Genomic DNA, 10,888 nt, shown 5'->3' with positions numbered 1-10,888 from the left:
CTTATTTTTGAATGCCCAACACCGTTCAATATTGTGCCCGGGAGTGTTAGCGTGATATGCACACTTGGCTTTGGGGTCATACCGTTGCGGAAAAGGTGCCGTAATGACCATTCCAGGAATGACTGAAACTAAGTTCCTTTCCATCAACTATGGGAATAATTCTGAGTATGTCATTGGAATAGGATCTATCCTTCTCGTATTTCTCTGAATGCCTCTATCATGAGTTCGCACATTCGGTTGGGCGGGCATGGTCCCGAAAGGAACAACTTGGGGTCTACTTCCTGTATGAACTGTCTGATTGACAGAGGGTTCGAAAACAAAATTCCTCCTAGCCCCTTGGCCATGCTCTCTTTGATATTGTTGTCTTTGAACCATCTGGACCTCTTCTTCCTTCTTCTTGCTTGTCCACTTCTTGCCTAGACCAGTCTCTATACTAATACTTTAAGTTCTCTCGACTTTGATGGCCGTCTCAATCCTCTCTTCGGTAGAAACAATGTCCATGAAGTCATGGGGGGTTGCTCCTAAGAGATGCCTGAAGTAAGGATCTTTCAAGGTATTCACAAATAGGGAAATAGCCTCCCTGTCTTCCACCGGAGGATTGACTTGGACAAACATGTCCCTCCACCTGTATGCATATTCTCTAAATGTTTCGGTGGGCTTCATTTGCATACTCTGCAAGGTCATATGATCGGGTGCCATTTCTATAACATGGCGGTATTGAGCTATGAAAGAATTAGCCAGATCTTTCCATGTGCGGATCCGAGCCCGATCTTGTTGAATATACCACCTGATAGCTGCCCCTGTCAAGCTATCTTGAAAGCAATGCATCATTAGTCTCCCATTATCGGAATGTGCAGCCATTTTTTGGCAATACAAGCGCAAGTGAATTCGAGGACAATTAGTTCCATTAAATTTTTCAAAATCTGGTACTTTGAATTTCGGTGGCAGGGTGACCTTTGGCACGAGGCACAGATCATTGGGATCGACAGAGTCGAATGTATTGGATCCTTCAATAGCTTTCAAACGTTCCTCTAGTACATCGTATCGATGTTCAGTTTCAAATCTGTTCATCCCTAGATCAGAAGCTATTAATGGGGGAGTCCCCACTACTGGAAACCCCTGTGCTGGTACATTAGGAATGAATGGGGGTATACTTGGCATAGAACCCTCCATGACGCCAGGTAGTGGAGCTGACGTTTGTCCACGCACTGGGGTAAACCCTGGAGGATGGGTAGGGTCCATATCTGTCTCCGGATCATTCTGCACTGCTTTTCCTTTGTTCGTCAACAATTCCAGGATCTTGCTCATTTTTTCATTCAATTCTTCTTGTCCTTGCTCTATGCCCAGGACTCTACCTTCCAATTGTTCACTCATTTCTTTTGCCCTTCTCCTGGTATTGTATTGATGCGTGACAGTCTCAATGTTGCTTGCTTAGACAAATTCTGTGGCTAGGCACTGCAAACCAAAACTTTTCCTTTTTAGAATCGTGAATGCATAGGAATGAATGCATGAAATGCAATGGTCTTTTCAAGACAGGTGTAAATTTCACAAATATGAAACATATGTATGCAACCTAATGTACTCCAATCAAGGTTCATGGAAGAGATCATCATCATTGTAGAAAATAAAATCTGCTTTTCATTAATAGAATCCTTTCATACAATAACAAATCCAACCAAATATTAAATCAAAATCTGCTCATGATTGCACAATCTCTGCATTTTGCTGTGTCGTCTTTTTACGCAAAGCCCGAAACTTGGCCTCCCAGTAGCCCGCTTTCGTTATGCACGGCTCCATCTTTTCCAGTACTTGATTATACTTGCTTCTCTGCTCATCCCCCTGCCTCTCCAACTCTTGTATGTAGAGCGTTTCTTTTTGACTTCGGTATGAGCATCTTCTAACATTTGGGATTTCTGTTCAAGTGCTGCTTGAAGTCTTCGTCTTTCCTTTCTTAGAGCCACGACCTCTTCTTCTGATTGTATGTACCGAATCCTCTATCGCTTGATTTCTTTGCGATAGACAGAGACTAGAGCCTCCTTTTGCTGATTCCCCACTTCTGCTCTTGCATCTCCCTTTTCTACTAGGCATGGATCCCTTTGTGGCTTCAATTGTATGCACACGCTTGGTGATTTAACATGCTCAATAACAACTTCTGGGATTCTTTTGAGTCGGGGGTTTACTCGGTTTTCCCGCCATAAGTCATAATTTCCTTGGATTGTGGCAATTCCATCACCTGGACCTATTAGGTGCACATGTTTCCAAGCCACCATGAACTTTCTAATTTGATCTTGAGTGTCTCCTACTTCATATGCGAAGTCCGAGTCGGCTAATCCGTGAGTCATAGGCACAAACTGAGACGCTCCCACTTGCCTTCTTGCCATCAAAGGAGCGTATGCTATTCCTCCCCATGGACCTAATAACGGGACCCACGGGAAGTTTCCACATCGATACATCATGTTGGAATGGTTCATCCATGGCGCTTGCCAAACTAATCCCAACTCCCTCAGTTTGTGTAATTTTTCATTCCAGTTAGCCTTGCTCCATTGAATATTCTGCTGAGCCTCTTCGAACTCGGCTAAGGGGATTCGAAGAGCTGAAAAGGTGTTACGGTACCCCCCTTGGTTACTTGGCAAGTGACAGGCAAACCAAACATAGAGTAATGATACGTAGCATTTCAGTCGCTCCTGACCCTTGCTCCTGCATTTGTTAAGAGATCGAAAGGTTTCTGCCAAAATCCCGGGAACCGGATTAGCCCCATTCTTTACTTGCGCCACAAAAGAAATAGTGGATCTATCAATGGTCCCTAATTCTTTGGGAAATATAATTAGGCCATATATGGCCAGTGCGACCAAATGTATCTGAACCTCTTCACCTTTCTCTTCTTCCCACAACTCCTTCAAGCATTTCCAAGTGATCCCTTTGCTTTCCCCTTCCGTTCGTTGAATCTTGACCCCAGCAAGGTTATACAACTCCCGTGCTAAGGAAATCCTAGAATCAGGCACATAAGTGCGATAGGGTGATCGCCGTGTCATCAAATGCAGTAGCGAGGAGTACTCTTCAATTGTAGGGACCATGTCGATTCCATCTATCGTAAAACATGTGTACGGAGGATTCCAAAAGTCCACCAATGCCTTCACCATCTGAAGATTCACCATTATGTGTAACAAGAAACCGATATGGCCATATAACTGTGAGAATTCCAAACGGCGTTCCGGGTCCAATTCTTCCAGATAATTTTTAGTTCCTCCCGGGAGTTTGACCGGGTATACAAGCACACTTTGGCAGGTAATTCCACTTTTGATTCCTCGTTCAAGCTATCTCCCCACTGCTTTTGCTGTCTTTCAGAATACAACTGTACTACGGACTCGGTCTCCTGATAAACAACAGTGTCCTCATAACTGAATCTGATCTCTTCCAGAAACCTTGGGAAAGTAAATGGGATGCCTATATGGATGCAATATGTCAGCAACATTATCATATAATTCAACGCAGAAAATTAAGATGTGACTACCAACTTATCGGAGATGATTATGCCTTCATGTTCATGAAATTGAGCATGGGATGCATGATTATGAAATGTGTGAATGCATAAGTATTTAATGCATGACCATGGGATGCAATGTGTTTTTATGTATGGGAGTACTTAGTGCAAAAATACATACAAATAGGATATGAACATATATGGAACCTATTGTGCGTGAAATTATGCATGAAAGCCTGGATGTAATGTAACCTAACTAACTACTTTGTCGGCATTCTAGGAAAAGTTCCACTAATAAGAGATTTCAAGATTACGACAATCATTGATGGGTCACGATTTCAATTCAATTTTTCTCTCAATCATTCTTTTCCTTGACGAAGATCCATGTACCTCAGATTCTATGAAGGGTCAAATTATGATCTGAGGTTGGGGTTGACCCAGGTTAGTCAACCCACTGGATTTGTTCAGTATGGGCTTGTGGATTTTAATGTGCACTTGGGCCTCAAGTATTTTAGAATATGGGCTTCAATATATTTCATGGTGGGATCAAGCCCTAGTTTTAAAAGGATTTGGGCTTAGGTTGTTTAGAAAATACTGGCCCGGATTTTTGGGTAATAGGGCCGAAGCCCATTTTTAAAAATCTGGGTTTGACCCTTTTTGAAAATCAGGCCTGGGCTAAGTTTTTACTTAGGAAAAGGTCGGGCCTAGGTTTGTTTTTAAAGAATTGGGCCCGAGTTATTTGAAAAAGGGTTGAGCCGATCCATATTTTAAAATGCTTGGGTCAAGTGCTTTATTTTTAAAAAGGATGGGCCATGGTCTCATTATTGGGCTTTTTCAGAATACTGGCAAAGTAGTATGCATGTCTAAATTGATGTCAAATGCATGATATAATACAAAGTATCTCACAACATATATACAACACACTATACATGGAGAAGGATGTGGCTCATGTCCCAACTTAGGGTAGGTACACCTATTTTATAGGGTTTCTTCATGGCTCTATCCTAATTAAGGGAAAACTATGGACAATTACGTGTGGGTAGGCTCTAATCCCTATTGACAAAAAGGTCCCCAGTTTGAAATTTCATCCTCCCCCATAAGGGTCCGGACAAAACTCGCACTGAGCGGGGTGGTTCGTGAGTCCCATCAAGCTTAAGCTACCAAGGGACAAATGCTATTACACCCCTATCTAATCTTATCAGGTAAAGCTCGGGTATAGAGCGTGAGAGTGTGTAAATTTAATTTTTTAACCTAATCCCACTATCCCCACATTTATTCACATGCTATTAAAAATAAGGAAACAAGACATCTACAATTAATGTATTTATTCACAAGATATGGAAATACAATATATGCAATTAATATGTTTATTCAAAAATTTTGGAAACAAAAAATAAGGAAACAAAATATTTACGATTAGTATACAAAATATCTATAATTAATATGGTTATTCACAATATCTACAATTAATATGCTTATTCAGAATATTTAGAAACAAAATATCTACATCAACAAATTAGGAAACAAAATATTTTTAATTAATTGAGGTTATTTACAAATTATGGAAGTAAAATATTTACAATTAAGTAAAGTTATTTACAAATTACAATATTTACAAAATAAGGAGTAATTAAAAGATTTATTAAATTTAAACTTGGGATAATTTTCAATTAATTAATGGCTTGACTCTCTAAGTCCCTAGCGGAGTCGCCAAACTGTCACGACGTCCCGGGAGCGCGTGTGCCCCGGGCGGCGAAAAAATTATTTTAATATTTTTAGGAAAAATCACGGAATATCGGAGTCGCCACTAACCTTTAGTGTGGTTAGAACACATGATTACTACCCCGTTAGGGGTAGAATCGGTCTACATTATCAGAATTAGGGTCGGGAGTTCGGTTACGCGAGGGGAAGGTACGAGCACCCCCTACGCGCCCGTTCTTACGAACAGTACCTAATTAATTTGAAATTATCCCTAAGTTAATCTAATAAGTTTTTAAATTACTCATTTTTATGAATTTATAAATACATGTGAAAAGTAAATAAATAAATAAAACAATAAATAAATAAATATAATGTATACATATATATTCCCTCAGAGCTTATAGGTACGTGAAGCCCGAAGGCTAATACCCCCCCGCAATAAAATCATAGGGAATTAAAAATCAAGAAAATATTTTATCAAAATATATACCATAGTACGTATAAGATCGAATAAAGAAAATACTAAAAATAGTGATAATATTATTAATAATGATAAGAATGATAACGTTAATAAATAATACTAATACTAATAACAATACTAATATTAATAGTAGTAATAGATATGATAATAATACTAATAATAATAAATGACAATAATGGTGACAATAATAATATTAACAGTAACAATACTAAATATCATTAACTAACAATATACATATTTAAATAATATGATATTTATCTTAATATTAACACGCTGTCAAAGATATGCACAAGACATACATATGCTAACAATTAATTAAGGAAAACAAATCGAATTTAAAATATGTAAACTACTAAAACGGGCAAGAAAATAATTGAATTTATGGAAACAAGCTAATTCTAAAATTAATAATTACCTATTTAATATGGCAACCAAAATTAACACGCAACCTTAACTATACAAATATTAAATACAAAGTGAGTACAATAATGACCAAAAGCCCTAAGTACATAATTTATATGGAAGCAATTTCAACCCTAAAAGTACATCAAGATATAATAAATTAAAATACGAGAATACAATGTTAAGATTATATAGTAGTAAGGCAGCAATTTTAAATGAACCCTAATATACAATAATAACATAATCTCAAAATACTAAGGTTACCAAGATAAATGATATTGTGTACATTAAAATACTACAAATATGATAGTAATAAATATATAATATGTAATATCCATTATAATATTGAACATACCTTAAAACTAACATGCTAAATACACTAAAATACTAAACACAATATTACTAGATATATCAACATGCCAACCGTAACCAAAATATAAAATATGCAAATCAACTATATAAACCTAAACATAATAATGAAACAATCTACATAATAAACCCAATAATAGCATATAACAATAATAAAACAATCCACATAATAATAATACCAACCATATGCAAACAATAGAATATTAATACTAATAAAATCAATATAATAATTAATATAATAATAACATCCAAACTATGCCGTAATTTTACTAATAGTAATATACAAACCAGTAACATAAGAATAACGCGATCATGTAATTAATAATAATATACAAACTTACGTAATACTAATACTAATATAATTAATATAATAACAATGCTAATATTAATAAACCAACTAAGTAATAATATTACTAATAATGATATATAAATCATATAATACTAATAATAACAATACACCTATGATGTGATAACAACATTAGAAATATTATACAAATCATACAATAATATTATTAATGGTAATATACGAACAATCTAACAACATTATTAATAATAACATACAAAACAACATAATAACATAATATATAAATAATAATGATATTACTATCAATAATATACAAATAATAATACTAATATGGTCAATATAGTATATACATATAGATGCAAATATATAAACATTTAAACTTTAAGTATTAAAACCGCAAACAAAGCCAATATATACCTATATATATATATATATATATATATATATATATATATTAACACTAATAAATATATAAATATATATATATATGCATTGTGTGTGTGAGAAACAGCATGCATGAGTTCCGTGTGCGTGTGGGTGTGGTGTATGTGTACAGGATAGCTTACAGTGGGGGGGGGGGGGGCGCCGCAGAACTGAGAGGGTGCCGGAGACAGCGATGGTTGCCGGAGGCTCGTGGGAAAGCGGCAGCGACTATGAGTGGTCGGAGTTTGCTGGAGCAGAGGAGGCTGGCGGCAATGGTCTGCTGGTGTAGGGCTGCTGTGGTGCCATGGTGGTTGAGTCTCTCCGGCTACGTTTTCTGTGTTTTCTTCTCTGCTGTGTCGCCGGAGCTGGTGAGCAAGGCCGGAGAGTTGAGGATTGCCTTCTTTGCTGCTGTCTGTGCGTGGCCGCTGCCCCTTTGCGTGGAGTGCTGTCTGCGGCTGTGGAAGGAGGAGGAGAGAATGCCGTGAGGTTGCAGGGGAGCTGGGTGCTTGGCCGTGAGGTGAGGGGTTGTGTAGGCGGCCTGTGGCGGCTGCTTTTCTTGGTGTTTTTGCTGGGATGGAGCGTGAGTGAAGAAGAAAAAAACTGGCAGCAGTAGATGACGCTGCTACTGCGGTGTGTGGATGAAGGCTCAAGCTGTAAGGGAGAGAAGAAAAGGCCGCTGCACAGCCGTGGTGTGTGACTGCCGTGAGGGAGAGAAGAAGAAGAAGATGCGCCCCCAGAGAGATTCTGCCCCCCCCCCCCCCCCCCCCCCCTTTTATAAAAATAATCTTGAAAAACCCTAAAAACATTTCCTTTTTGGTTTACGGTATGTTTTTTTTTTGGAAATAATATATACTACTATTATGGTAATAAGGAAATAATAATAATAATAAGGTAAAAATAATAATAATAATAAAATAATAATAATAATAGTAATAACAAAGATAGATAAATAAATAAAATAATAATAATAATAGTAATAATAAAGGTAAAAATACTAATAATAATAATAATTAAAAATAATGTCAATAATAATGAAAACGATAAATAATAATAATAATAATAATAATAAACAATATAAATAGAAATAAAAATAAAAGTAATAAGAATAATACTAATGAAAAATAATAATAATAATAATAATAATAATAATAATAATAAAAATAATAGTAATAATAGTAATAAAAATACTAATAATAATGGTAATAAAAATTAAAAATAATAATGAAAATAATAAATAATAATAATAATAAAATAGAAGTAAAAAATAAAAATAAAACTAATATTAATAATACTAATGAAAAATAATAATAATAATAAGATTAGTGGAAATTAATAATAATAATAATAATAAGAATAAATAAAATAATAATAATAATAATAATAATAATAATAATAATAAAATAACAATAATAATAATAGTAGTAATACATATATTTGGCCTGGGTAAAAATGGGGTGTCTACAACTTTATCACATGCTTGTTGTACCATCTCTATCCCCACAACTCGCCACTCACCCATCTCATCCCAAAAAAAGGAGAATGACATCTCTTACATACAATACTTCAAACAGTGCCATGCTAATACTGGTCTAATAACTATTATTATACACAAACTTTACCAACGACATGAACTAAATCCAATTACCCCCAAAATCCAATATGCACGCTCGGAGCATATTCTCTAATATCTGTATCGTCCTCTCTGTTTGCCCATCTGACTAAGGATGGAATGTCGTGTTAAACGATAAATGAGACCCTAGTGCTTCCTGCAAACACTTCCAAAAATGTGACATAAAACACAAGTCTCAATCTGACATAATCGATATTGGCACCCCATAAGAACGAACTATCTCCTGAATGTAAATCTCTCCCAAACAGTTAAGGGAGTAGCTGATCTTGATAGGTAAAAAGTGGGTGGTCTTAGTCAAATGGTCAACAATCATTCAAATGACATTCTGGCCGTGTAACATCATCGGCAGTCCTGACACGAAGTTCATGGATATATGATCCCACTTCCACTTTGGGATAAATAATGGTTACAACTGACCTGCAGGCCTCTGGTGCTCAGCTTTTACCTGCTAGCATGTCAAATACTGCGTTACATACTCGGCGATCTCTCTCTTCATACCACTCCACCAGTACGACTCTCGTAGACCCTTGTACATCTTCTTACTTCCAGGATGAACTTTATACAAAGATCTGTGAGCTTCCTCTAAAATAGTCTTTCTAATGTCAACATCGGTAAGAACAGATAACCTGGAACGGAACCACAAAGCTCCATCATTTGCAACATTGAATTCCTCCCCCAGACCACTCTGCACTCTATCCATTTCCTTTGCTAATTCTAGGTCTTCTTTTTTAGCAACATTAATCTTCTCCTGTAAAGTAGGCTGCACCACTAAACTAGAAATACATACCTGAGGATTACTTCCAACTAATTTGATGCTGAGTCTCTCCAGATCCATCATGATCAGATGCTTGATCTCCATAGCCGCCAATACTGATTCCCCAGATTTCCTGCTCAATGCATCAGCTACCAAGTTTGCTTTCCCCAGGTGATAGCAAATGGTATAATCGAAATCCTTAATTAGCTCCAACCACCTTCTCTGCCTCATATTTAGTTCATTCTGCATGAAAAAGTACTTTAAAGTCTTGTGGTCGGAAAAGATCTCCCACCGCTTGCCATACAGGTAATGCCTCAAAATCTTCAATGTGTGTACAACTACAGCCAATTCAAGATCATGGGTAGGGTAGCTCTTTTCATATTCTTTTAACTTCCTGGACACATATGCCACCACCCTGCCATGTTGCATCAATACACAGCCAAGTCCCTTCAAGGACACATCACTATAAATGACATAACTCTCACCCCCTGACAGGATGACCAACACTAGTGTTATGACTAATCTTTACTTCAATTCCTAGAAACTCTGCTCATAACTATCGTCCCATTCAAATCTGGCATTCTTCCTAGTCAATCGTGTCAGAGGTCTTGATAAAGCTGAAAATCCCTCAACGAAACGACGGTAATAACCAGCTAACCCCAAGAAACTTCTAATGTCCTGAACATTCCTCAGTCTAACCCAATTCACTACCACCTCGATCTTACTAGGATCTACGGAAATACCATCTCTAGATATAACATGCCTAAAGAACACTACATTTTCAAGCCAGAAGTCACATTTACTAAACTTGGCATATAATTTATTTTCCAGTAGCGTCTGCAGAACCTACCTCAAGTGCCTTTCATGCTTTTGATAGCTTCTCGAATAGACCAGTACATCATCAATAAAAACAACAACAAACTAGTCTAGGTATTGGAGGAAGACTCAGTTCATCAAGTCCATAAATACTGCAGGAGCATTTGTCAAACCAAACGACCTAACAAGAAATTTGTAATCCCGTATCTGGTCCTGAAGGCCATCTTCAAGACATCTTCTGCTCATACTTTCATTTGATGATAACTGGATCTGAGGTCAATCTTCGAATAAACCCGTGTACCGTGGAGCTGGTCAAACAAATTGTCTATACCGGGTAGAGGATATTTTTTCTTGATCGTCGCTTTATTAGTCTCCCTATAATAGATACACATCCTCAGAGACCCGTTATTCTTCTTCACAAATAGAGCTGGAGCTCCCCACGGAGATACACTGGGTCGTATGAAACCCTTATCAAGTAGATCTTGCAACTAATTCTTCTGTTCTTCTAACTCTACTGACGCCATCCC

The 10,888-nt window shown here is 36.9% G+C and overlaps 2 protein-coding genes across 2 annotated transcripts; both read right to left on the bottom strand.

The window, feature by feature from the left end:
- Positions 1-1,994: 1,994 nt before the first annotated feature.
- LOC131158526 (uncharacterized) lies at positions 1,995-3,155 on the bottom strand. The gene has a single exon (XM_058113396.1). The coding sequence runs from the start codon at positions 3,153-3,155 to the stop codon at positions 1,995-1,997; it is 1,161 nt and encodes a 386-aa protein (XP_057969379.1).
- LOC131158525 (uncharacterized) lies at positions 3,155-9,491 on the bottom strand. The gene is made up of 2 exons (XM_058113394.1): positions 9,290-9,491; positions 3,155-3,444 (listed from the first exon to the last, which is right to left on the bottom strand). The coding sequence occupies exons 1-2, from the start codon at positions 9,489-9,491 to the stop codon at positions 3,155-3,157; spliced, it is 492 nt and encodes a 163-aa protein (XP_057969377.1).
- Between the last annotated feature and the right edge of the window lie 1,397 nt (positions 9,492-10,888).

The sequence above is a fragment of the Malania oleifera genome, chromosome 6 (assembly GCF_029873635.1).
Source record: "Malania oleifera isolate guangnan ecotype guangnan chromosome 6, ASM2987363v1, whole genome shotgun sequence".
Classification (NCBI taxonomy): Eukaryota; Viridiplantae; Streptophyta; class Magnoliopsida; order Santalales; family Ximeniaceae; genus Malania; species Malania oleifera.
Note: the sequence above shows the minus strand (reverse complement) of the source record. Positions and strands in the feature narration are given on the sequence as shown.

Excerpts from the sequence above, each read along its gene's own strand:
- LOC131158525 (XM_058113394.1), bottom strand. The coding sequence starts at position 9,491 with ATGGATAGAGTGCAGAGTGGTCTGGGGGAGGAATTCAATGTTGCAAAT. Across the intron at positions 3,445-9,289 it reads AGAGTCGTACTGGTGGAGTG|GCATCCCATTTACTTTCCCA; the intron begins GTATGAAGAGAG and ends GCATCCATATAG.
- LOC131158526 (XM_058113396.1), bottom strand. The coding sequence starts at position 3,155 with ATGGTGAATCTTCAGATGGTGAAGGCATTGGTGGACTTTTGGAATCCT.